At 35.2% G+C, this 27,586-nt stretch overlaps 1 protein-coding gene across 2 annotated transcripts in view; it reads right to left on the bottom strand.

The window, feature by feature from the left end:
• Positions 1 to 27,586, bottom strand: part of RICTOR (RPTOR independent companion of MTOR complex 2) — a 73,791-nt gene that overhangs the window by 19,117 nt on the left and 27,088 nt on the right. For both annotated transcript variants that reach the window (XM_071425504.1, XM_071425505.1), the window contains exons 5-26: positions 25,972 to 26,103; positions 24,970 to 25,033; positions 21,024 to 21,150; positions 19,993 to 20,162; positions 19,674 to 19,741; positions 18,547 to 18,614; positions 17,230 to 17,312; positions 16,513 to 16,600; positions 15,570 to 15,660; positions 15,359 to 15,425; positions 15,171 to 15,251; positions 13,735 to 13,835; positions 12,099 to 12,261; positions 11,583 to 11,684; positions 9,201 to 9,247; positions 6,294 to 6,429; positions 5,550 to 5,749; positions 4,438 to 4,564; positions 3,102 to 3,266; positions 2,585 to 2,661; positions 2,403 to 2,481; positions 1,446 to 1,555 (exon numbers count right to left, since the gene is read on the bottom strand). In XM_071425504.1, the coding sequence (XP_071281605.1) occupies positions 1,446 to 1,555; positions 2,403 to 2,481; positions 2,585 to 2,661; positions 3,102 to 3,266; positions 4,438 to 4,564; positions 5,550 to 5,749; positions 6,294 to 6,429; positions 9,201 to 9,247; positions 11,583 to 11,684; positions 12,099 to 12,261; positions 13,735 to 13,835; positions 15,171 to 15,251; positions 15,359 to 15,425; positions 15,570 to 15,660; positions 16,513 to 16,600; positions 17,230 to 17,312; positions 18,547 to 18,614; positions 19,674 to 19,741; positions 19,993 to 20,162; positions 21,024 to 21,150; positions 24,970 to 25,033; positions 25,972 to 26,103 (2,346 nt within the window). The remainder of the gene's footprint in view (positions 1 to 1,445; positions 1,556 to 2,402; positions 2,482 to 2,584; positions 2,662 to 3,101; positions 3,267 to 4,437; positions 4,565 to 5,549; positions 5,750 to 6,293; positions 6,430 to 9,200; positions 9,248 to 11,582; positions 11,685 to 12,098; positions 12,262 to 13,734; positions 13,836 to 15,170; positions 15,252 to 15,358; positions 15,426 to 15,569; positions 15,661 to 16,512; positions 16,601 to 17,229; positions 17,313 to 18,546; positions 18,615 to 19,673; positions 19,742 to 19,992; positions 20,163 to 21,023; positions 21,151 to 24,969; positions 25,034 to 25,971; positions 26,104 to 27,586) is intronic.

The raw sequence follows: 27,586 nt of genomic DNA, 5'->3' as shown, positions 1-27,586 counted from the left end.
GTACTGATGAGGCTAGTCCCTCAGCCTGGTGGGAACCAGGCCCCATGACCTGGTGAACATTCAGCTGACACAGATGGTGCCTTACAATGTTAGCGTCCACATATGGAAAGATACAGTTTCCACATTTGTGGACCTCTCGCTCAGAGAACCAGGCAGCCCAAGGTCTATCAATATTGCTGAAGACTCAGGCAAAAAAACCCCACAACATTTTAATTCATCTCTTGTTTTCTCTTCATCCCTGTAAGTCAGGTGACCATCTTCAGCAAGAATTGATGCAGTGTTTTCTTCACACCTCCTCTTTCCTGTTGTGTCACACAACATACTCAGCTTCAGTCCTGAATGAGCTTTGGCCTTTTGTGCCTTCTTTCTGCTTACGTGAACCATGGTTTTGCAGTCCTTCCTGTGAAGGGTGATCTTCTCAAGATTGTTTATTTCCTTTTCCTCTAGAGCTCCATGAAGAGTTCCCTGTTCAGCCAAGGTGGTCTTCTGCCCTGCTTGCTTACAACACATGGGATTGCCTACCCCTGTGCTTCTAAAAGATAGCTCCTAAAGATAGACCAGCATTTCTGGACTCCTGGGCCTCAAAAATGTACTCTACTAAAGCAGCTCCCCAAGTTAGCTCCCCTGAAGCCCTGAGTAGCAACTCTGCTGTGCTTTTTTCTCATTACATTGAAAATTTTAAACTTAACCATGCCATGATCACTGTGGCCTAGAGAACCTCCCCTCCATCACATCTCCCACAAGCCCTACATTCACAAACAGCAAGTTGAGGAGGGCATCTTTCCTAGTTGGCTCACTGAGTATCTCTCCTACAGACTTTCTCCTACTGAGAATTTCCAAGGCTGCTTGTCATTGCATTACATTATCCGCAGCTGATGCCTAGAAGTTGAAATCTTCCACAGGAAGCCCATAAGAACAAGAGCAACTGATCCAGAAGTTTCTCCTACTTGTCTATACAATGACTCATCAGTACTAACATCCTGGCTGAGCAATCAGTAGCAGACACCCACTACATCACTTCCTTTGTTTTCCATCCCCTTAATCCTCACCCAGAGGTTCTCAACCACATCACCATCAACTGTAAGGGCTGTATAATCAAACCTCTTCCTTATATATTTATCTGCCCATCCCTGCTGAAAAGCCTGTAGCCCTCCATTCCAGCACTCCAGCCATGGCACTCAATCCACCAAGTCTTAATAAAATGAATTGTAAAAGCTCTAAAACTAATTATATAGAAGCTCTGAAATAAATTACATTAAAACTCTGGGAGTTAAGCAATGCATCCAGTTCATCCTGTGTGTTTCTTACACTGTGCTGATGTACTGCTCCAGAAGCATAATAAACTGAAATCCTGTTGGTAGCCCTTTCCCTCATACAGTTCAGTTTACAGCTCTCCAGATCAGTTCCCCCAGCTTGTGCCCCAGAATGCATTTTCCTAAATTTACCTTTGGTTGCTCCGACGAACATAGTTATCCCCATCAACAGGTTTGCGGTATGTTGTAAGTGCTTCATTAAGTTGTTCTTCAATCAATTCAACGTATTTTAGGTTATATTCCTGTAAGAAGACAGACAAGGGTTGACACAGTACATTTAGTGGTTTATGATGTTATAGCATGAGACTTTATAAGGAAGAAATAATTGAGGAAGGTTGCTTAATAAAGACTGAATTTTTTTATGATCTGAAGGTAGGGCTCAAGAAAATGAATGCACTTCACACATAGGAGTTTGCGAGTCAACAATTTCATAATTATTTTAGGGAATTTGTTAAAAAAAGGAAGAAAGAAATACTTCATATCTGACACACTCAATTTTAATAGATCATCATGCATTTCAGTACTCCCTGAGAAGCGACACTTAAACCACTAAGAAAGTTGCCAACAGGAATGTGACAAATGTCTTATAATCAATTACAAAACCAAAATAACATATGAAGAGTTTAATTGAAGTTATGACAATAATGAATTTTTCTTAATGGTCTTGTGTTCCTCTTTACTTCCTAACAGCATCAACCAATTCTGTCTTCATGACCTCTAGGTTTAACTTTAATTACCAGAGGTAACAGGTATCTTGAAAAGCAGCATTACTTTGCATACTTCTCTAGATAACGACCTTCCATAAAAACCTATTTTAGAAGGTCACTACACTCCTGAAAAATTTGCTGAAATACCAAAATTTTATAAAGGTCTTGGTAAATCAAACTCACATTTGAAGAGAAGCTATGGAACTCTAAGTCTCTGTCAACCTTTACCAGCAAAAATGCTATATCACTGATGCAATAAATGTATTTGCACAAGCTTTACAAGTACATTAAAATGCAATAATTTTTAAGAATCTCTGTTCTAAATCTGCATATTTACACCATTCCTCCTAATATCCAGCAAACATTTTCTTCTTAGCATTACCTTTTGCCACTTTTCCATCTGTTTTGTTACATAACCTCTTTCATTTAGATAAGAAAACCCCTTTGGGATGGACAGAAATCTATTAAAAAAAAAATCAGACAGTTAACATTGCAATTTAAACAACTCCCAGAATCTGAATTTGTTTCCACAATGTGAAGTCAAACAGCATATTCAACATTTACCTTAGGAGTAGAAGCAAACCCTTGTCTCCAAGATGAGAAAGAGCTGGTTTCATTTGGATAAGAGCATGAAGATTGGCCTAAAATAATTAAGAACACAAAGAGTATTTGAGCACATAATTCCAAAAATGATTTGCAATAATTACAACACTCTGCCTGCAATGAAACAGCAAGTTTTTCACAAGTGTCAAATGCTAACTTAACCCTAGTATGATCAATTTTAGATATCTTCTGTCATAAAATATAAATTACTTCACAAGAAGTATAATGAATAAAGTAAGTTGCAATTCATATTTAAATACAGGCATAATCCAGAAGTCTATGTTTTCTTGTAAGTAATATTGCAGTAGTTTCATCCAAGGGGTCTTATTATAAACTATTTAAAGTCCATCAATGACAATTCAAAAAGGAAATCATCAGTACCTTCTTGCCTATTTGTACTTTGCTACTAGGGAAGGGGGTGGGGAAGAGCTTAAGAGCAGCATATCAAAAAGAGGTTAAAAAGAGAAGGGATGCTCACCTTGTCTTCACACGCCTCATCTAGAATATCAAGTGCCTCAGAAGAAATAGTTTTATTTTTATCATGTAACTGGGTCACCAGTAACTCAATCCCCCAGTTGCTGAAGAACTCTACATTAGCTCTCAGCAACACTCTTAAGTGTTTTGTGGCGTATAACCTGCAGCTCTGTAAAGTAAGGAAAATGTTTTCTTGAATGGAAGAAAAATAACTAACACAGTTCATGATTTATAACTTCTAAAAATACTTTTCAATGACTGCATTTTGCAGCAAGCAACTGTGATGCACACTTTATCTACTAAAATTACAGTTTTTTAGAGAGCTATTTATATCTCAGCAAATGGGAAAACTGAATCTAAGATCACAAGTAAATTGGTCATCATAAATTTCCAATCCTACATCTTTTATTATTGTATTATTATGTCTTTTGAAGAGAATTTAGAAGCAAGTAAAAAAAATATAGTAGTAGGGAGCTTCGTCTTTCAATGAGTCATTCCTTCAACCTCAAGTATTTTCATTACTTTCAGACTCCCCTCTATCCATAAGAATCATCACATCTTTGACAGTGTTAGAGAAATATTCCCAATGTATGTCCTCCTCTTCCAAAATACAGTGAGGCATTTAAAGCTAGCACCTACATTCTCCTCTCTTTTATCTATTCTGGAAAATATTCTGTCTGTTCAGAGAACAGAAACAACTTCATTTGAAGTAATGAACATTCTTTCCTATTTGCATTTCAAATTCTTGTCATCTATCTCCCTGACATCAGTGATTGCTTGTCTAACAACGTTACCTTAAAAGTCAAGAGTTTCCTCTCCCAAATCCATGTAATTATATTTTTTATCCTTATCCACCTTCTTTGATTCAGAAGAACACATCCCAATGCCTATTTTTGAACCAACCTCTCATTCCAGCATCTATAGTATCTACTCCGTTCCAACACAGAGTAACCTCAACCATTATCAGAACAGTGTCTACTAGAAGGCTAACATGCTTAGTGCCGCTAGAAGTACAGATTTCTGTTTGTGATATCAATGCCTTCACAATTTATTAAAGATGCCACTGACCCAAATAATCACACTGCACTTAGTTATACATATCAAGACTTTAGACCCCAGGTTCTATTTGAAGGACTTAATTTCTTGAGCAAAAATACAATACAGGGTATGATGTTCACAACATATTTAAAAGCTACAGTTGTAGGATGTTCATTTCTCTGAATACAAAACTAAGAACCCTTTTCATATATAACAGCTTAAAAATAAAGTCATACACCTTAAATAATAAAATAAATGTGTAGAGGGCAGTAACAAAGGACTGTAAGTTGAACTGAACTTACATCAGTAGCTGCTGTCAGGATTTTAGAAAGGATGACTCTTGCCAATCCATCTCTGCTATAATCCAGACTAGAAACAGTCAGTTTTAACAAGTGATCTTGGTTCTTCAAAGAACAAAGATTAAGAAGACTGGAGGCATGCAAGGGGAGGAGGAAGAAAATAAAATTAGTATTTGAACCCACTTGAACCATCAATAATTTAAACTTAAGTATTTTGAATTATACTTTTATTACTATAAATGAGATATACAAAGTATGTTCTTGTATGAAACTGAGTAACTTTAAATTGTTGTAACTATAAAGTGAAATAGGGATGAAATAATGCACTGAATTGCAAGGGGAAAACCTCAAACCAACATCTTTTATAATTGCCCTGTAAAAATTTTGTCAGCATAATTAGTGACTATCAGTTTAAAAACAAATGCTCAGGAAGCTCTGTGAACAATTCTTCATTTTAAAACATTGTGTATAAAGCTTGCCATCAAGTTAGTCTTATTAACCGTCTAGATTTTATTGTATATTACGTTTTCTAAAGCCAGTGAAAAGCTTGCTTTCTAAAATCAACAAAATCAACAATAAAAGATAAAAAGGAGTACATTAAAACACTTGCATTTTAACTTCAAGTTTATTATATGTTGATAAACTAGTACTAGTCACCAGTCAATTTATTCCCAAAGGAACCTAAGTTTGTCTGTACCTCAACAAAATTTTGAGCTGCAAAACTCCACTCAAATATACTGGAGTGAAATTTTAAGTGCAACATACATCAGCATTTCGCAAACAGTATGGTACTTTCCATTTTTTCACAGTTTCTGTGTTTTTAGTTTAGTTAATTTTTCTATTTCCCCACACTGAGTCTTTCAGTACCCTATAATCCTTCCTGATATGCATCACTGTCACACAGGTGTGGATAGGAAAAAGTAAATTTTCTGTCACCTCTGTCTGCTTAGTAATGACAGATTAGAAGACTTTAGAAAAAAAATGGGGACCTCTACTTGTAACTTCACCAAAATAACCTGAAGTTTTCAGCTTTTCAGATGGTGGCCCTCACACAGTTTAGAATTTGCGTAACTACTACACTGCAAGTACAACTCAAACCAAATAAAAGCACTCACCACTGAAAAACATTGCATTTTTCAAGCATTTTCACTCCATGAGGGTGACAAGATAAAGTACCAAAAAACAGGAAGTAGTGCTGGCTAAGGGTATTTAGTAACCCATTATTCTGAAGACTACGTTCAGGCTTCATGCCTGATGAAGAGTTGAGCCAAAGTACAATATCTTTAACCAATTCCTCCAGGTAACCTTGTCCATCCTAGCAAAATAAAGAGGAATAGCATCTGTTAGTAATAGAAATGTGTTTCTTCTTCACCGAAACTCACTACTTTAAATTTCTTAAAATGTACAAACACAATACAGAAATGCAGGCTGGAAAACAATTCAGACTAAAGAATAAGTTTCAAGGCAAATAAAAGGAGCTAAGCATGGAGATATCTTAGGATTAATTCTCTTTCTAGGAAAAGGGCAAAGTATTATTCAGTGATATTTTCCTCTGACCTGAGGCATAAAAGTCTTTAGCACAAAAGAAGGAGTTCAAAAAGGAAAGTTATACACACCATCGATAATAAAAAAAAATTCCTTCAAACTCTAAGTTGAATTTAACAAAGCTGTATTTAATAAAACTTCTACATAAACATGGTCATCTTTCTCAATATTTCACATTGTATTTCTTAATTACACTGATGATTTTAGATTTAACACCCAAAATCTCAGAAGTCTTTACCAAAAACTAAGGTTGCAGGTGGCATTCAACAAGACTACTCATTCTACTTCTGGTCTTATAGCTGAAAATTTCTTACCTCCTCTGATTCAAGAAGAAATTCAGTAAATTGACAACCCACAACAGTGAGCTGCTTCGCCTTGGCATAGTCCAGATCCAGGTTAGCATAGAGTTTACTGCTAGGCTTGTAAAAATACAGCAATCTCCTTACAAACCTGTAGAAAGTAAAATAGAATTGGCTATTTTTCAGTATGACAAGGAGACAGTCTCACAATACAAAATGATGCTAGAAAAAACAGGTTGTACTTGGTTTCTTGGCAATAAGTCTTAAAAATTTATCAAAAGGGTAGCAGGTAACAGAAGTGACTCTAACCAGACAATTTCAGAGATGCTGCTGTACTGGGCATTACAAGGGGTTTTCTATACCATGGCCTAATATAAGCAAAGGAACTTAAAACTATATGCTCTCAGAAGCTGTATCTTCCTTCTCATTCTCATAATTTATTCTGCTGTAATTTATCCTGTGGCAAGTTTCAAAGACAGTATTATCTAGACTAACAAACAGCTTAAAAAAGAAACTTGTGACCTGAGCTTTCTTCAGCTATTATAGTTACTGCTACTGGATCTGTAAAACACATTTTCATGTTCTGACAGGAAAAAACCTCATTTATTCAGCAACACTATTTCCAGACACCTGACTTAACCATTTCTGAAGCATAACACACTGCTAACACACTCTCAGACTTCTAAAAATACAGTAAGCAATGTAGCTTGAGTTTTGCATCACAGGAACAAGCCTCCAGCAGAGATCCTCCTCTCACAAATTCTTCAAAATATAAATTTGTGCTTTAAAATAACACAAAATGTTCCATCAGAAGGCAGATGTGTCAGATATTAAAAAACTTAATTACAAAACTGTACTCATATTTGAAAAAGCCAGAGTAGTCCACTATGCCTAACTCCAAACACAGGACCAATTACAAAGGAAATCTGAGGACTTAAGTTTTGTAAAATAAAAAGCATTTTATCCTGGGTTACCAGCAATAAATATATATTGACACACAAATTTATACACATATGTATCTATGTGTATATTTAAGCATGTATGTGTGCTCATCAACATAGATGCATTCAGTTTTGGTGCCCCTGGGCCCCTCACTACATACAGCAAGGACACTGAGGTGCTGGAACAAGTCCAGGACAAAAGAACTGGGGCAGGGTCTGGGGCACAAGTCCTGTGAGGAGCAGCTGAGGGAGCTGGGGCTGTTTAACCTGGAGAAAAGGAGGCTCAGGGGAGACCTTAGTGCTCTTTACAACTCCATCACAGGAGGTTGCACCCAGGCAGAGGTGGTCTCTCCTCCCAGGTGACAAGTGACAGAATGAGAGAAAAAGGCCTTTGGTTGCCCCAAAGAAGTTTTGATTGGATATTAGGAAAAATTTCTGGACTAAATGAGAGGTCAGGCATTTGAACTGCCCAGGGAATTGTTGGTGTCACCATTTCCAGAGGGATTTAAAGGACACATAGACATGGCACTTAGAAACTTTAGCAGTTGGACTCAATGATCTTTGAGGTCTTTTTCATGATTCTGTGATCCTGTATGTATACATACACTGCATGAAATGTATCTCTCTGAATTGAAGGAATCTTTAAAAAAATTACTGGAATTTCATTTTTACAACTGTAAGATCATCACAACAACACTAACATTAAAAAAAGATCAATTTATAGAAGGAGAAATAAATGTAATTTACACTTGAAAAACAAAGCAGCAGAATTTTTTTTATCATTGGCAGTGAAACGAAAGAGATTTGGGGCTTAGTTACTTATAATTAAACAGGAGAAACAGCATTTTAAAGCCATTAAGCTCCCAATTCTGCAGATATGATCAATGAACTACAGAACCTTTACACCAATTCAATTCTAGATTTTCCCAATTTATTTGGAGTTAAATCACTGAGGCACTGAACAATGCTTGAGCAATTTTGCAGCACAAAACCATGGAACAGGAACACTGTCCCACATGGGGAGGTTGAGGAGTGTGTGTTGGTGTCACAGTCAGAACTTCAGACACTGCTTTAGAGAACCGATGTTATAAACTGCATTATTTGGAAAATAATCCTTTACCCTGAAGTACAGACTGGCAATTAACATTTCAGGAAAACCCAGAAAAAATGCAAATGTAAAATTAAATCACGGTTATGATAACAATGGGACTACTGTTTATGCTGTAAATATATCATAAAAGTACCCCAACTACTTTTTGTAAAAATTTAAAGCAGAGCCACAGGAGCCTTTCAGCATATATTCTATCTTTTGGGTTTTCCCCCAGTTCAGGAAGTAGCTTTCTCATGCCCACAAGTACTGACCTATTCTTCAAAATAATGTAATCTATTTCTGAAACACATGCTAAAAGGCACATCCAAGAACTAATTAGTAACACTATGACCACACAGGCACAGAAGTAATAAACATGTCTTACTGACAACAGACATGAAAGGAACCAGAACTGTACTGGAGGCTTTTTGTTTGTTTGGTCATTTTTTTTTCCAAATCACACATGTTTCTCCTGCTATTAACAGCAACTAGAAATAATTTCCTCTTGGATATTGATGAAAGCTGTAGTTAAAAACCCATACAACTATGGACTTAACTCTGTAAAAATTTTCCAAGCTCTGACATAAAAACATTCTGACTGATATATCAAGCAGTAACATTTCTAAGGTTTAAAGTTAAATATAGTATTTGCAGAAGTAGTATGATTCCTGGGACTAAATATATAAAGCACCTGTGCATAGAAAAGAAGCTTAAACACATGTTTATTTAAAGCCAATATTGCAACTTAATTATCCAAATTTACACCTTAACTTCTTATCTATAGATTAGCTTTTAGAAACGTGATACATCTAGGGAATATTCTACTGCAGTACTAAAGGACAGTTTTCCAAATTTCTTTCTTCAAAGGAAGTCTACATAATTTTTACATACCTATGCAGCTGTTCATCTTTGTAGTTCCTTAAATTTATATTTGGCCACTAGAAAAAACAGCAAATATAGCATTATATGAAACTTGTACATCAGTCCTTGATTAGTCAGTAAAATTCACTTACTTCTATCAGTTGTATTTACTTAATAATCAGAAACTTTTCTTGCACCTAATGTTATGTCTTAAAAAAAGACATGATTTTATTGAAAAGCCCACACTGCCTGCTTCAAGAATTGTTCAATTTTTCTCTTGAGAAGGACAGGGAATATTGGCCACATACTATACGTACAAGACCACAGTTGTAATGAAAACAAAAAAAGTATGAGAAGCTGATGAAAAATAAACAATTTTGCTTAGTTTCTTTTCTGCAAATAACAAAAAATTTGATATGCATAACAGGGAAATAATTTTTAGCTACTGTTTTGAATATTCATCAGATTGGCTTAAAAGTAATCATTATTCTGTTACAGATCACTTAAAAATGCTGCTTATTAAAATGGTATTTAAACTCCCTTGTTGATGCTTTCTCAGATACATTAAGAAGGAGCACATGAGAAATAATATTCTCTTTAGGATCTATTCTTTCTTCCCATTACATTTTCCTCTGTTTATACAACCATCTGTTGTCTCTATGGTTTCAGATTTCTTTCTGTTGCTACTAGTGAGTATCTTCTTGTCAGGAATGGCAAAAAAGTGAATCAAACATTCTTCTTTCCTATCTATGCAGCACTGTTCTACATTTCCAGTTGGTATTCCAGTATTAAGACACACACAGCACTAGTTAATGATTAGTAAAATTGATCACACCAAGTAATAGTGCCAGATACAGATGAGGCTGACACTTTTGCTGCTCTTTTAGCAGCTTAGACAGCAAGCTGAGCAAGTGAAAAAGGTAGTAAGGCACCACCTGAACTGCACACAATGAGGTGGTTAGAGAGCTGATGCTCCACAGATACAAGGCTGCAACAGACAAGGGGGAGGTGAGCAGCCAAATGAGGTAACAAATTTCAGACACTGGAATCTGGATCCTGCTCATTAGGGGACTAAAGACAACCACTCTGGTAACATTATCTCAGTTTATGCTGGTGTTACACGGAACAGAAATGGTTAGAAGTAAGCCAGAAAACATACACACTTCTCACTCAGAAAGGAGTCCCCAGTTTTCAGACATTAGGAACTTTTTGACATGACACTAGAAAATACATTGCTGGGGAGGTTTGAGATGGCAGAGAAACTGGCTGTTTGACATAAATTTCAGTTTAAAATACCCCAAAACACAGAGGTCAACTACATAAAGCTTCCACTGTTAAAATACTACACATACTAACAGTGAGATTCTGAAAAACAGTTTTCTGGTAATATCTTTAATAGGGAATCAAAGGTAAAAGTAACTATGACTAATAATAGTTATATAGTAACCCAGTAAATGGTATAATGGCAGTAAAAAAGTCTTTAAACAGTGAAATCTGGTGGAGCAAAGCTACTGTCATATACATATTCAGGTCTTTATACCAGACAGATTCTTGCTCTTTCAACTTTATCGGTCCCTGAAAAAAAGGCACAGAAATATTTAGTTTCTTTTCTTTTTCTCAAAAAAACAACATAGTCTTGATTATGACTGTCACCATTAAGCCTTTTTTGTACTTTGACCATCTTTGTAACAACACAGTAAAGAAGACAGTAAGAGAATGCTATTCAGCTCAAGGATGGCTTTGATGCACAGAATGACATTTTGGAATAATTTTGGTTTGAAATATTAAGTATTTAGAAAGTTTTCTTAGTCAAGCAAAGTATATTTTCTGCTTACAAAAAGAGGTAGTATCTTAAAATCTGTGCATTAAATATATTTAAGATATATAAATATATTTAAAACAATGCCCATCACCCCATTAGTTATGAAATCATTGCTATAGAAGTATTTGCATTAGTTCAAAACATTTAATGAAGTTTTCATACATGGTTCAGTCTAAGCATCTGAAGTTTGATCTAGAACCCACCTCTTACTAAAACCTTCAGCTCACATTATTTTAAAAAAATCTGCTATGAATCTTAACATAGCAGTACCCCTCTGCAGTCTGAGGTATTAGCAGCTTTAAAGACAATATACCTAATTCTATAAAGTTGATTTCTATACAAATAAAAACATAAAACATTTAATACATGCTTCTTAGGAAACTGTGAATTTAACTATCATGCGTTTTTTAATGTAGTTTAAGGGTTGCATATAAAGAGACTACAGCAGCACTGACTAAACCCTGGAGATTCTAATTTCCTGAAATAAAACCAATTATTAGATGTATTCTGGAATGAATATTAGAAAGCCAAAGCTCACAAGTGAAAAAGACTTTTTCTCCAACATATTTTCATGGCCTTTGTAAGCTCACCTTCAGTATGGTCCCTATTAAATTCCAATTCCAGTCGAGGTTCTCTTTGTGATTGAGCACTTGGCTGTCTCGAAGATTCATGATGAGTGCTTCTTCGGTATCCTGGAATACAGACATGAAACAACAGGATTCCCTGCATCATCTTTTTCAGGGATGATGCCACATGAACTACTTACTGCTCATGTAAAAATCATTAAAGTGCTGTGTTTTACAGTAAATTGTATGGTTATAGTACTGCATTGTATGGTTACAGTACTGTGTTAAGGATCTAAAAGTACTGCATTAAGGATCACAACTGGTCGCAAAAAGCTTTAAAAGTTATTGGAATTTCATTCCTTAATTTACAGAAATGCAATTTAGTATCCATAAGTGTCTGCAAGACAAATGAGATAAAAAAATACTACATAGAATCACACAAATGATTCTGAATTACACTGAGTGAAGCTTGAGGGGTAGGATACAAGTCTCCCCAACACAGGGTCAAATTCAGGTTTGAAAAATGAATTATCATAATACCTTTAAAATAAAGATGTCTTTCTGCACACGGTACTGATCCCTTTTCTGGTGTGTTGAGATGGCTTTCTGAATAATATGATCTAAATGGAGGCTGTAAGGTTTAGGGCCTCTTTTCTTCATCTCGTGAAAACGTTTTAAGCAGTTGAGTGCTGCACTTGCCCGCCTATTAGAAAAAAGAAATACTATAATTAGTACTTGGCAATTGTTATCAGACTAAAGAGGACCACCACCTTCTCAGTAAACAGTTCAAGAAAGAGCTGACCAACAATTCTGAAACAAAGAAAATTATTTTCTAGAGACACATTTTTATACAACCACAAGACTCAGTCTCATATCAAAATTATACAGAAAATTATCTTTTGGAGTTTCTAGCACTGAAGTATTATCCTTACTGATAACTTTTCTTCTGCTCTGCAATTACTGGTGTCTGTCACAGTTCAGAGAGGATATTGGAAAGTTTAAAGTTGACTTCCATTGTAACATATCACAGTAGATCAACATTCTACAGTGAAGTTGTTAGTTGAGAGCGCTAGCTTCAACTTAGAGTAACAAAGTGTCTCTCATTCATTCTCATCCCCATCCTGCCTCTCTGCAAGGGTGGCAGGACTATCAATAGTACACTCCCTGCTCTTATATCTAAACAGTTCAGCAACAGCATGTTTCTGCTTTCTGGGAAAAGATAGGAAGTAACTTGAATGACAGCTGACAGGGGTGAAACCAGTTAATTACAAAACAATGGTAGCAGAAAAAACCCCACCTACTGAACAAATAAAAATAAAGAAGTCTTAAAAAGAGGAGTCAAGTCAATCTTTCTTCCCCATAAACAAAAATTGTCATCGTGTGGGAGAGTGCTTTTATTTTACTTTCAAACAAATACCTTTGGATTTGTCACTTATTTAAATTTAATCTGTAACACAAAGATTACAATTTTTCAGACCATAAAACAGTGTAGAGTGCTGACCAATGACAAAATCCTCAAACAAAAAATACTACTTCTAAAAAACCACTTTCTTTCAACAGAAATGGGAATTCTTACTACTCTATCAGGTGTGTCCAGAAATACCAACAAGGACAACAATTCAGGTAATGTATAAGCATCTGTCTTCTGCCCTTTGTCCTTTTTTTCACTCCACCACTTTGGCCATGTGAAATATCCTCTCCTGAAATTTCAGATATGCCTTTTTTGAAAAACTAATGCTGTCATTGCATAGCAACGTTCTCCAATGACATATAAGAAACCTTTAAAACTAAAAAACAGAAGAGCACTACACTTTTAGGAAGTACTCTACAAGCACCATTTATCATTTCACACTAACAGTTTAGAAAAATCCTGTAATTTATCACTGACAACACAATGAAAGACAGAACATTATGTTATAAATCAGAATACTGATCTGACAAGACAGATCAGCAATGGCAAGAGTCCTTAACAAATACATTTTTACAAGTGAAAGAAACCTCAACGCACTGATTTTGTCTTCTACAAAGAAAACCAACTAAGAACACAAAGTTGAAGAAATACATATTAGAGACGTGTGAATATATAATTATTAGATTTCTTCCATTAGAAAGTTTCAGAGAAGATAGCATTTTGTGACAGAACTTTATGCTTTCAAATGTAACATATAATTCTTACTGTCTTTTCTCTTTCATGATGTCAAAGGATGCTGCCATATTCATCAGTGTTGGTAAGCAGTGCAAGTGATGGCTATGAGAATGAGGAAGAATTGTGTTTGCCTACAAAAAAACCCAACAAAAGACCCGCTAAAATAACTTATTACAACGATTTCATCCATCTTTTTAGGATCAACATTTCAAGAATCTACCACTTTTCACAAGATTTTAACAAATTTATGACAACAAAATTACATTTTTCTTAATGTCAGAGCATAATTATCCACATGATTTTGAATTTGTGATCTAACAAATCAGCTGAATTACATTAGCAAGTCACTTCAAACAATTTCAGAGTTTTATAGTACATATTGTTTCCACTGGAGTTTAAGTTGCAATATGCAAAGACTTGCAAAGCAGGAGCTTATGTCATGTACATAAAAGTACTAAAAAACCCTAAAATCAGAAATCCAATTAAAGCTGATGATTTCTACTAAAGCATTAGTGCACAAAAACCCCTGATTTATTAACATAACATTCTAAGTTACTTGACATTTAAGTGCTTTTAATAAACATACATAGTTCTGCAAATATTTTTAGAAACTAAAGAACATGAAGATAAAGAGATTATTTACATTTCCAAACACTAAATAAACAGGTGTATTTAGTGTATTTTTAAAGTATTTTTTTCAGTCTTTGAGAAACAGTAGCCATATCTGATTAACAGATCATCCTTCAAAAAATCAAAAAATACCTGTGCTTTATAGCATACTCCAGTGTGAGTTAACAATCACACCCATTCAAAAGTATTCAGGAAACCAGAAAAATAGGATATAATATTATAAAAAATGTACACAGGAGTATTTATGAAAACAGTATCATCATCTCAGTACAAGATTAGTTTAAGAAAGAGAAGATACTGTAAGAGCTGTCTTAGGTCCACGGAAGTGGAATGAAGCTGAAGTTTCCCTGCAGCAGGAGCACTCCACCAAGATGGAATTGCCTGAATGAGTAACACAGAGTACCAAAAGCACATCAAGCTGAGTATGAATAAATTTTCATCTGTCTCCCCTGTGAGGCAGAAAGCTAAACACACTTGGTCAGAGGCCTACTGATCATCATTCTTAGAAAAGCAAAAATTAGCAATGGTCCTTTTCCCAAACACAGTTACTGATGGGAGCGTTTGGAGGGTTCCAGCTTAAAAATACAACTGCTGCTATGGCAAGAAAGTGAGAGTCAGACCTACAGACAGCCTTGGAGCAGAGCTCCTAGCACTAAATTCTTTCCAAACAGTCTTCCTATTGAATTATACTGGCTTTAATCTATGAAGTGCCAGAAGATATAATGTGAAATTAATCCACTATTCATATGAAATCTATATGTTTCAAGCTTGGAATACAAATTAATGCTATAATAGCAAGTATCTATTCACAAGTAGTTACATAGAGTGGTATTTACCATGTGCAGAAGTTCTCCCAAAAGGATAGTTGCTCTGACAGATACATGGTCATCGCTACTTGTGATCACTTCAACCAGACCCTTCAGAAAGCAAAAAAACATTACAACATTTAAGGTATAACACCTTGCTTGACCTCTTGCAAGGAAAATGTAGCAAGTATCTATTAGAACTGAAAGTCATTAGTTACCTCCAGAAGCCCATTGGTAATAAAAGCAGAAAGCACTAAAGCCAAGTAATTATCCATGAGATCAGGCCTAAAGAGGAAAAAAGTATGAAAACAGTTTAGAAAGTACATTTCTTATTGTTCCTGCAAGAAAACAAGAAACGTTTTGTCCACACTGCCACAAAACAAAAGAAAAGGAATGGCTTTGACTAAGTTAAAGTCATTAAATCCTCACCTTGACCTGGCTCGATGGGGTAAAACAGTTTTAGCCTCAGCAGCTACAAAGCCATCAGAAAGTCTCCAGCAGTCTTGAAACCTGCCTGGATCTAGAACAAAAAAATATGGACAATGGTAATTATAAACTTGGCTTTTACAATATTATTATAATGGCAGTCTGTATGTAAATAATAACCCTTGCCTGCAAATATTATTTCAGGTGGTTTCAAATTACAGAAAATTTTGTCAGAGGGGATCTCTAACATGTCATCTAGTCCACAGTCCTGAACAAAGCAAGGGTACCTTGAAAGCTAGGACAAAGATTGTATCTAAGTGTCAACAAAAACAGTGATATTTCCAATTCATAAACATATTAAACATGTTTAAGAGAAAATACCATTAGCACCTAAAATGTTACAAGGGACATCCATATATAGGAGTAGAAAGTTTGCAACAAATAATGATTTATTTACTTATAAATTTAAAAAAGCAGAGACTTCTCTTGGGTTTACAAAGGACTAATTCTAAAGGTAAAATACTAACTTGGTTAAATTTAAAGGCACGAATAAGCATGCACTTGCCCTCAAAAAAGCAGCAGTCTAAGGACAATGGAGACAACTAACAGATAGACAATATACAGAAAAGACCGACTAATAACTTGTCTGTAGTATTCACTAACACATCCACAATTCTGAATATTCCTAACAGTTCAAAGAAGTCTAATCTGTAGTGCTGACCTTACAGTCTTTGCATTAATGCCTAACTATGCTGATCTTTCATCAAACTTATAATACTTAACAGGTGATAAAGAATTTCAGACAGGACTTCAGAGCACCCTGAATTAAATTAAATTCAGCGATAAAACAAAGGCTATTTACACTACATAGGAGACAGCAGAGGTTTTAAATTTGTATAGGAGTTTAATACACAGAATTCTTATGTGAATTGTTTTAAATACTTACCTACACTGAGAAGTGCCTCAATAAATTCTTCTGCAATAACAGGGAGAGGAAGGCGAAATATATCGTAGAGAACTTCAAGCAGCCCTCGCTACCAAAGAAAACATAACAAAACAGGAATTTTACAGATTTACAAAATTGTCCCTTAAGATTTCTAGAGTGCTAACACTGGTGCATTTGTTGCAGTGTTTTTTTCACAAATGGAAATAAACTGGAGAAGAGAGGATGAGGTTTTTTTACTTTTGAATTGTCTCTTATTGTCACTATGAATGCTATAGTAGTTCAGGCTACTTAGACTGCAAATTTTTACAATAGTTATATCTGGAACCATCAACTTTTCTCTATTAAGTTTAATTTGTGAAGAAACATTTTTTTACCTGGAATTCAACTCTGATTATTATGCTCTAAACTTGCGACTGCAGCTACTGTAAACGTGCATTGATCTGTACCAGAGTAAAAACTTATTTATGAACTTTTCTCCATTTTGTCACATACACATGGTGTGCTTCCCAATTTCGTAGGAATTTTATAACAGAATTACAGACTTGAACTTTGGGGGGTTAAATAAACTCAGGAACAGCTGTTTCATAACTGGAGTCTGTATTTATTTAAACCACTTAATTGTTTAAAAGTTAAGAATAACTTAATTAAAATATTAAGTATTATTTCAGTAATATATTCCAGTAAGTATATTATCAGTACTAAATATTCACCACCTACCCGGATTTCCATATTTGGTATACAGAGTACCCCAATGAGAGACTGAATCCCAGAATTTCCAGGTTTGCACAGGCTGATAATACCTAGAAAATATTAAATGTATAACAATATTCCCTCATCAACAAAAGAAAGGACAATAGACACATTTTTAAATTAGATTTCCAGTTTGAAAATAAGTGAAAAACATGAAAGTAACATGAAAAAAAAGTTACTAATCACAAAACTTTATTTCCTCATTAAAAAATTGTGCTACTTTTGTCCTTCCATTGTGAACAGTACTCAAAAGTTACCTGTGAAAACAACATATGTATGGAAGAAATGAGAAAAAGATGAAAGTGTCTCTAATGAGTAACTCTTCAGTCTGAAGGTTTTCATCATCTGAGCAGAACTGTTAGGTATTTCAATCAAAAGCTGTATCTTAACCTAACAAATTAATTCATTTCCCTTTAGTCTCAGGGGAATTCTAACAGCTGTTAGATCTAAGTGTCTGAGTCCAGGAAGATGCAGTAACACACCTATCAGAAACTGTTTCCTGAAAAGTTTCAAAGTCATCACATGCTTCCTCTTCAAGCATGTGAGAACACACAAGAAACTTGAAAGACACCTAAATATTAAAATTAAGCTTAGTGATCATTGTCAGAATTTAAAAAAATAACACAAATAGTGTTGCGAAACAGCTTAAGTATAGCCTGGTAAAACTCCACTCAAAATTTTGGTAAATGTTTATATTAACTGATTTAAATCTGCAAGACAGTGTCTTGAAAAAAAAAAAAAAAGCAATCCCTGAGGCAGTACCTTCATCTCACATATTGTAATATCACAGAGAAAGGATTTAGTAGAATGAAAAAAAAAAACAACCTTTTTTGATTTAGAAATATCTTCTACATGAAAAATTGCTATGTCCATTTCCAATTTCTCTTCAGCTATAGCAAAAGCAGATGAAATATTTGCCAATATCTCTTAACACAGACAAAAAGACTTCATTTACAGTGGCAGAACCATCTCAAATGCAAGTTCTTATGATATGAATGTTATTTTTAAACACCCTTTAACACATTAGATTTCAAGAATGACCATCAAAATGTAATTTATAAGGCATTTTACACAGGAGAGGAAAAGCTATGCCTTCTCAGGAGTCTAAGAAAACTATGCATTGCATCCTCCAATTTTACAGTATCAAAACACATATTAAGTTCCATTGCAGGAAGGTATTGATAGCAATTAGACATATCAAATGAGACAGATGGTGTGTCATTTATAATAGAGATAAAATCACACTTCCGATCATCCAATTTCAAACAAATAAACAAGTCTTACCTGCCCATGATCGAAATGCAGCCACTATTCCCATTTTACTAGCCAGGAATCGCGCTTCTCTGTCCTCTCTGCCAGTGAAACAAAAAATGTCACAATGCAGGTAATAATTACAAAACAAACAGTACTACACTATTATTATTAAAAGGTAGTTAACTGAGATAGGGGACAAAATCCAGAGTAAAAGAAGTATTTTATGTATGCATATATGTGTACATATGTATTTACACAATGTATATAGACACAGAAAAGGTTTAGAATTTTTGATTATTGTTACTTTTTCTCTGCCAGGGGAGTTTCCACAGGAGGATAACATAAAAAACACCCCAAGGGGTCATATGTATCACTCTGCACCTCCATTGACACTAAGTCTAGAGCAGATATGTAAAGATTTGGACCTTACTCAGTTACCCAGACCTAAGCATCTAATCCTGTTTCATAATTAAAAAATCCTGAATAATTCAAGTTGTAAGCCACCTCAGGAGATCTCTCTTTAGTCCAAATCACCTAGTCTGTTATCAGACTAGGCCAGATTATAGAAACATAGAATGGTTTGCTTTGGAAGGCACTTTTAAAGGTCATCATAGTTCAACCCCTCTGCAAGAACTCAGTAAATGCCTTTACAGTGTCCAGAGCTTTAGGAGGTATATAAGCTTTTGTAACTCAGCTTGGAATACCTGCAAAAAAACTCAAGGCTTTATCCAGCTGGGTGCTAGAAACTCAAGGCAGCAAGACCTCTCTGGACAACATATTCTAACTCTTGACCAGCCTCATATATAAAATCATCCCCACTGCCCCTAATACCAAGTTGAAATATTTCTTGCTACAATTTGTCTCTGTTGCTTCCTGTCCTCCCACCTTACACCGCCATGAAGGGCCCTGGCTATATCATCTTGAAAGCATTTTCATAGGTAGTAAAAAGGCTGCTATTCAGCAGAGGGAGTGCCTCAACCTTCTCCTCTCTAGGCTAAACAAGCCCTTTTAAATCTTAAATTCTTAACAGTATTTTAGAAAACTGTACTCTGGCCTACAAAATTCAACTTCTAGAAATTTAGTATTTGGAAGGAGTACAGCTCAATTCCAATGCTATGAACATAACTGATGGCACAAATAGCAGCACTAACACTTACTTGAGTTGTCCTTCTGCTGTGTCTGGATTATGCCTGTAGTGAAAATCTGTGTAAGGGGCTAAAATTCGCTAAACAAAAGAAAGACACGCATTATTTTCACATGAAAATACAGTTAAGTCGCTAGTGCCCTTTCCTCAGTCCCACTCCAAACTGTTGTATTATTTCTGCTTCATAAGTCTCAGGCTTTTAGCCTAAACATTTTATCTTTTATCTTAGACACTGTGCACTAACACACAGGAAATCTGAGACAAAAGTAAAACATTTTAATGAGTAATAAAGTGTTTAATTTCTGTCACTAAACAAATAAAACTGTACTAACCTCTAATTCTACATCTGCTCGCACATACTGTCGGGTCTTTGGATGATTAATGAGGTGCAAAACTGTAGTTATCAGAGCCTCATTTATTCGGCTTAGCTGACAGTCAATCACATTTTTCAAGATGGTACTTAAACCACCCCGAAGAGCCACCACCTCAGGATTCTGAAGAGCTAGATAAAGGAAAACAGGTAATTTTGGCCAGTGATCTAAGATAAAACATTTCATGGTATATGACAATCTCGTCATCTCTAGTATGGGTATCTTATTTATCCTGAACACTGCTGAGGCACATGTAGAGCTTTTCATGGAACTAGCTGACACTGGTAATGAATGGTGATTTTGGATTCATTTATCATACACAAAAATACTGGTCACTCAGTCTCCAGTTGGGCCATTTCCCAGTTTAACTCCCAACCAAGTTTCCATATAGCAGTTTCTGGATTTTCCCATGAAGAGTTTGCATGCTTCACTGAACCAACATAGATAAAATATTTATACGGAAATAAGAGTAACATTTTGTTTATTTCTGTAAAACAGAAACTTTAATCCTGTAAACAAATTACTGAATTATTTCCCACTGATTGATTTTGAAAACCTTTAAAAAATAGCAGCCAAATGAAAGTTTAGGGAGTTAGTATAAACCACTGTCCTGACAACTACAGTACCCACCCCAAAAATTTTTTTAAAATGAGGATATTTTGCTGTTCTCTGAACTCTTCTAAATTTGTAAGCATCTTGTGTATGGAAATCTCTCTATTTCAAATCCTTTACTTTAAGAAACTCCAACTGCAGTAGAGAAATGTTTTTAAGGCAAACCAAAAACTGTCAAGTCTTGAAGGAAAAGATGAAAACCTGAAACCTTTGCCTATGATACATAAATAGCTTTTAAGTCATTTTGGTTTATATCATACAAATAACTAAAATCCATGAAACTGTTGATAGGAACACTTAACATCTAATTCCTTATTAAACAAGTACTGTGAACGATAACCATGTCAAAACTGAACACTAATTAAGAAAAATTATCTTACCTAGCTCACAGATAATGGCTATACATGCTCGAACCATTCTGTCTCTTTCTTGAAGACCATCATTTCCAACTGCTATCAAAGAATTAGTAATAGAACTGGGGAACAATGAAGCGTTCACAGTGATCATCTGCCAAAAAGGAAAGAAAAAGCCTTCTGGTTTCTTTACATTTCTCTAAATACACTTACATATTCACCTCAATACACTTACATATTCACAGCTAGACAGACCAGTCTGCCTATAACTTGGTTGTATCTGGTGAATCTTCACAACTATTTATTTTGCTCTTGAAATTTTTTTCAATTTCAATTTGTTTGTCAATTTACTTTACCATTCTCTTTGTGTTTCAGTTTTTTGTTTTTATATTTTATCTTAATATGAAAGAATTTAAAAGATGTTTTTTGCAGTGAGAATTAGGACTACCTTCATCATAGGATTTTTTTTCCCAAAAATATCTTGACGACATTATCCAATATGTCCAGTATGCCAAAATATTGACAACATTATCCAATGACACAGAATCAACTACAAACTCATCTACTATTAAGGACATTTTGCACTACAGAAAGCCTCAGCTGTTAGTTTGAGATACCCAGAATTCACATCAGATTAAGGAGCAAGATGCATTAAAAGCTAAAGAAAACTATTCCTGAACAACCAATACACCAACTCTTGACTGTCCCTCAAGTGAGCCTTTGATTACAAAGGCTGAGCAACTGTTCACATTTTTTTAATTTATGAAAATTAAATAGATATATCCTGCTGGAACAAGAAGATCACTAAACTAATGTATTACTAAGGAGGAAGCAGGTTTTTGTCTGACTGCCGAAAAAGGGAACAGTGCAATGTTTTATAGCCCACTCAGCCATGTCACCTTTTTTTCTCTACAAAAATGAGACATAAGAACATATTCAATATCCATCAAGCACCTAAAAAATTAAAACTAGTTTCCCATGCTTTTGTTTATCTTCTTTTTTGTTTTCAACAAAACCAGGCTTATCTTTGTAATTCTTCCAAAAATATTTTGTCCTATATCCACTTTACATCTCCCTCTGATGTGTTGTAGGTATCTGTACAAAGACGATTAGTTTTTTACCTTTTTTTTGCAGAGATGTTAAAATGAGAGGGGATCAACAATTATGACCAAAATATTGAAAGAGTTTTAACAAATCTATCTTTAAATACATGTTTTTGAGAAGCTTCTAATGTTAATGCCAATGAAACAGGAAGTTTTAAGATAGGACTTTAAAGAGAAAACAAATTCTCTCCCACCCACACAGTCTTTCACTTTTACACTGGAAGAAGAAAAAAGAATAAGCAATAGAATAGGTGCACCAATCCACTCTAGAAATTGCAACTTGTTTGCTACTGATATTGACATGGGACTTCCTGTGAGGACACAAGCTGCTCTGCTTCACGGTCTTCTTTGCTTTGCAGGCAAGAGAAGGAAAGGTTTCTTGCAACACTCAATTCTAAACACATCAGTAGAATAAACAATTTTTCCCATTTACTTTGTATCTGTTCTTTGTATTAAAATGCAGTTCTAAAGACCAAGGGCAGGTAAAGGAAAGCTACTTATAAGTAGCTACAATGAAATAAGTAATAGAGAGTATGAATTTGGTCTTTTAAGACTCCTTTAGGAAAGAGGAAGAAAGAACATGGCTCATATTGCATCTAACCCTGACTTCTGCTTTAAAAAGAAAACACCCGGACCATAAAATTTAAAAGAAATGTGTTACTGACTTCTATCAGATATAAAAACGCTTCCGGAAGCAACTTCATGACATCCTTTTCATGGCTTAAGATATTACTAAATTGTAAGACTTTTACCCGTAAATGTAGAGGTGATTACAGTCAAAACAGGCAGTGAGCACTCTGCCTTCAAAAACTATTTGAGATCAAGTTTAAAAAGTTAGATTTTTTTAAATCTACATACACCATTTAAACCTATTATTTTTAAAACAAAGTTTACAACTGCTTTTTCTAAATTCATAAAGTAGTATTACTATTTTATATTTTGTTGTTCTTCTCTATGAAAAGAAAGAAAAGAGAAGGTTTTAATTTTAATGTATGCAATTCTCACAGACATTTTTACTACCTAAGAGGAGGTTAAAGAGCCACATCTTGAAATTAGATGTGATAGAATAGTTAGATAGATAGAATAGTTCTGTGATACTGGCAAAACCCAATTCAGTTTCACAGTTAATTATCTTCTGAACAAGTTTGTTAGCTTTTTTTCATTTTTTGCACCATTTATTCTTTCCTTTTAGTCATTTATATTATAGGGTCCTATTCCTAATCTTTTAGCAATCCTGGCATCAAATCACTAAATCTGAGACACTGAGGGAGATGAAGACAGAAGGAGAAGAAGGGCAAGAGCAAGGTAACAAAAAGACAGTGTGAAAATACAGATTATGCTATTCAGGAAGCACAGTATTCCTTGTGAGAGAATTTCTTGAGCATTGACTGCTTTATGACAATGCATGCTTAACTGCTGTGGCCTAGACAGCACATGAGGAAGCTGTTAACTTTAGTGGTAGCAGGCTGGGTGGCTTTTTGTTGGTCTGACACTGTCTTTTAAGAAAACAATGTTATAGGTAAGTAGCAAAAGATGCTAGAAAAGGCTTTCCATCAACACAGTTCTCAGCATCAAGGAACCACAAGTGTGGCTGCACAGCCTGTGCGTTTGATGCACACACCTGGTGCACACCAATATCCTTGCACCACGACAAAGAAAAAAAACCCACCAAGGGTCAGCTGTATGATTTCTTTGATGCTTCTCTTTGACCATAATTTTTTTCAGATCAAGCTAATGAATTTGTTTCTCTTGCTGTCTCTTCTTTCATGCAAGACAGAAGTTTTTGTTCAAGTAGAAAATGCTCAAAAAAGCCCAGAAATAATGAGGACAAATTTCTGACCCAAATAAAACCGATTATGGATGTGCTTCTATCCTCTGATGAGTCTACACTGAAGTTCTTCTTTCAAAGTAGATTCATAAAAAACTTTTATAATAAAAGTGCAACTTCCTTAAGGACCTGTTCCTTCATACTGGGGCTTTTTTGTTTTTGTCTTGTTTGGGTTTGGAGGCAGATGTCTTTAATACTTAAAAACTCTCCTTTTTGGCACAATTGTTAATCAAGTACATTGTATCTCCTGTGAGACAGAAAATATATTTAGATAGATTTAAAACACAAAAAGAGATTTAACACAGACAGTACTCCTGGGGAACCATTCTTCAACTACTTCAAGCTTTACTCCAGCCTTCGGTAGTTTCTATAAGAATATGAGAACAATAAAGAACAGCGAAGTCCAGCACAAAGGCAGGATATTATGTTTCCTGAGTACATTTAGTACGTCTATATGCCAATTTTTCTACGATGAACTTGAAAATGCAGCAACCATACTTTTAAATCTCACATCCACGAGATTTAAAACACAGTAACCATCACAGACTAAACACATTTCATTGAGTATCTGAGACAAAATCCTGTGGACAGCATCAACTGCTACCAACAAAGCAGTAAGGCTATAAGCATTCCTTGAATGATCACTTCAGTGACAATTTGTCTCAGATCTTGCATGGCAGAAAATCTCCCAATCTCTGATTCACAGATGTTTAAACAAACTATACAATGAAGTAATCATAATTTCAATATTGAAACTTAATGTTGTTTTTATGCCCTTGCATTCACTCTTTGATAAGTGTTTCCCAAACCTTGTCCAGTAAGCATGATTTTTCTAGCACACTTGAGATTCTAAATGGTAAAACTGTAAAACCAAAACAACTCTCTTCACTACATTTTTCTGTCTTTTAAATTATCAGCTTTATTACATGATAAAGGTAAAGCAAGGTATTAGAGACTGTGAAAAAGCACTGTTGATGGAGACAGCCAGGAGTCAGCACAATTGAGTGGCACAGCAGATACAACCATACATAGAAGATTTTACCTTTCTGACTAATCGAAGTGCTTGTGTTCTTTCTACTTCATTACTCTGCTGTATGTCAATGCACCTAAAGTAAGTTAAAAAAACACATTTTGTAACTTTCACCTTAATGGTTAATACCTCATGTTAATATTTATGCACATGAGTACAAAAGAAAAATAATTGACTTATGGTTTAAAAACTACACTTTTCAGCAAATATACTCATTATGATACATCAGTTAGGTTTGGTTTATATTTTCTCCGCTATTTTCATTACAACTAAGTCACTAAAATGCTCTCAAATATAAAATGGCAAAGCATAATGCTTCAACAACTATTTTCCAAGGCAGCTGCATTTGTCATTTGCAAATGAGACCACACCAAATATTTCTAATGTTTCACATCAACACACCTTGAGTGTTTCAGAGTTTGAAATCAGAAAAGTCCTTTTGCTCCAAAAAGGTTGAACAGCACACTAAAATTACATGTGTATATTTATAAACAGAAATTAAATTCACACACATGTGTACCAGCACATTAAATAAAAAATTTCATTACAGGAAGCACTAGAAATGCTATTATTTATCTATTCATCATGCTGATTGTATTATCTCACTGTTGGTTTGCCCTTTGGTACTTTTCTGTTGTGTCATTGATTATATTTAGACTAAAAATTCTTGGACATCAACTATTACAGCAATGTGATAATACAAAGAATCAAACAATTCCCATACAAAAACTAAAGACATGAAAATTATTAATATTTCAACCATATTAATTGTTAATGGCATTTATGACTAGAAGTAGAAATTATTTGGATACTTGTAATGTATCATATATTAGGACAGAATTTTATTTGGATTAACTAGTTTGATGAAATATTCTGTTGAAGCAAAAAGGATTTTTTAAAACTACTCACTAAAACCGTAACAGACTATGGAAACACTTCTCTCCTGTATCAACCATGAAAAGGTAAGTGATTTAGAACTTTACAACTTGCAACAAGAAGAAAGAGAAAAATTACCTGGCTATCAAATAATCCACTTTCAACTTTAGCACCTTCTGGAGAATACTGGAGTCTCGAATGAGATAGCGGAGGGCTCGCAATCCTGCTGCTCGCACCTCTTTTGCTTCATTCAGTAAAGCTAACCTCAGACTAGAATGAAGAAAACAAGAGGGACAAACAACTATTAGGCAGCAGGTAAGACTTCACCATCTGACATGCAGCTACAACTCACTCATTTAAGACAAAAAGTAGGATTTTTAAAAATAAACGTTCTGAACTAATTTTCTGACTTTCAGGTCTTCTCATGTGCAACCTAGAAGGCAAGCTCTCATTCTGGTCAGCAGATGTAGACAATATATTAATCTTAAAAAGCCACAAATGAGTTTTTCCCCAATTAACAGCTTATACATCCTTGAAACGACACAGAATGAAAACCTGTACACAAGTTATTTGACAAAACAGCTGACCATAATTCTAGTCCAAGAAAATTAAGAGGCAGAATAAGGCAGGTAAGAAGAAATGAGATATGGAAGAACACTAGAAATTGAATTAGAAAGCATGACGTAGCACACTGTCCTTTTGAAGGCCCTCAACACATTCGTCCCTCTTCCTCAACAACAAGCAGGGTGGGGTGGGAATCCTCAACCTCCCAATGACACTTTCTAAGAGGATTTTTCACTGGACATCTAAGATCATAAATACTTCATCCACTGAGACTGAATTTCTACTTCTAAAAAGGTTTGGGTTTTTTTTTTCCTTATTCTAGGGTTGTCCTACATGGTAATCAGCTACTCCAAGGCAAAATATCTTCAGAGTCTTTTGGTGAATACCTGGCCAGGGTAAGTCACTGTAACAGGGGCCTACTCCCAGGTGATACCTAGACAAAGTAGGCTGCCATACCATTTGCAAAAAAGATGAACTGATTATTACTTTCAGCACCAAATAGGGACTTGTTTCAAAACCATCTTTCCTGTAATATGAATATGCTACCCACATTTGCTTTGGATGCAGGACAGAGCTGGATTTCTGGACTTTCAAAACTGGACACGGGACTGCTGACTCATGTCCAGCCCCTCATCCAGCAGGATCCCCAAGTCCTTCTCAGCAGGGCTGCTCTCAATCAGTTCAAGCCCCGCCTGCACTGATACTGAGTGTATTCCTGATACCACAGATCTTTGAGTACAACTCCTGGCCCTGCACAGGACAATCCCAAGGATCATACCACGAGCCTGAGAGCACTGTCCAAACAAACACTTCTTGAACTCTGCCAGGCTACCTAGGGAGCCTGTTCTGCTACCCAACCACCCTCTGAGTAAAGAACCTTTTTCTGATACCTGACCTAAACTTCCCCTAACACAACTTCAGGCCATTCCCTAGGGTCCTCTCACTGGTCAATGGAAAGACCAGATCAGAGGCTCCTCCTCCTCTTCCCCTGTGAGGAAGCTGTAGACCAGTTAATGAACTGAAACCACTACAAAGGAAAACACTATCATGAGATTCAACACTCAAAAGCAAAATCTGCCAAAAAGAGATGTGTCACTATCTTTAGGTATGCAATGAAAACATATATCTAGTCAAAAAGATAGAGACATCAGTTTTAGCTAGAAAACAATTACACAAAGTTTCCCAACAT

This window comes from Agelaius tricolor, unplaced genomic scaffold (genome assembly GCF_023055355.1).
Source record: "Agelaius tricolor isolate 1412-34295 unplaced genomic scaffold, bAgeTri1.0.p SCAF_4, whole genome shotgun sequence".
In the NCBI taxonomy this organism is placed as follows: Eukaryota; Metazoa; Chordata; class Aves; order Passeriformes; family Icteridae; genus Agelaius; species Agelaius tricolor.
Note: the sequence above shows the minus strand (reverse complement) of the source record. Positions and strands in the feature narration are given on the sequence as shown.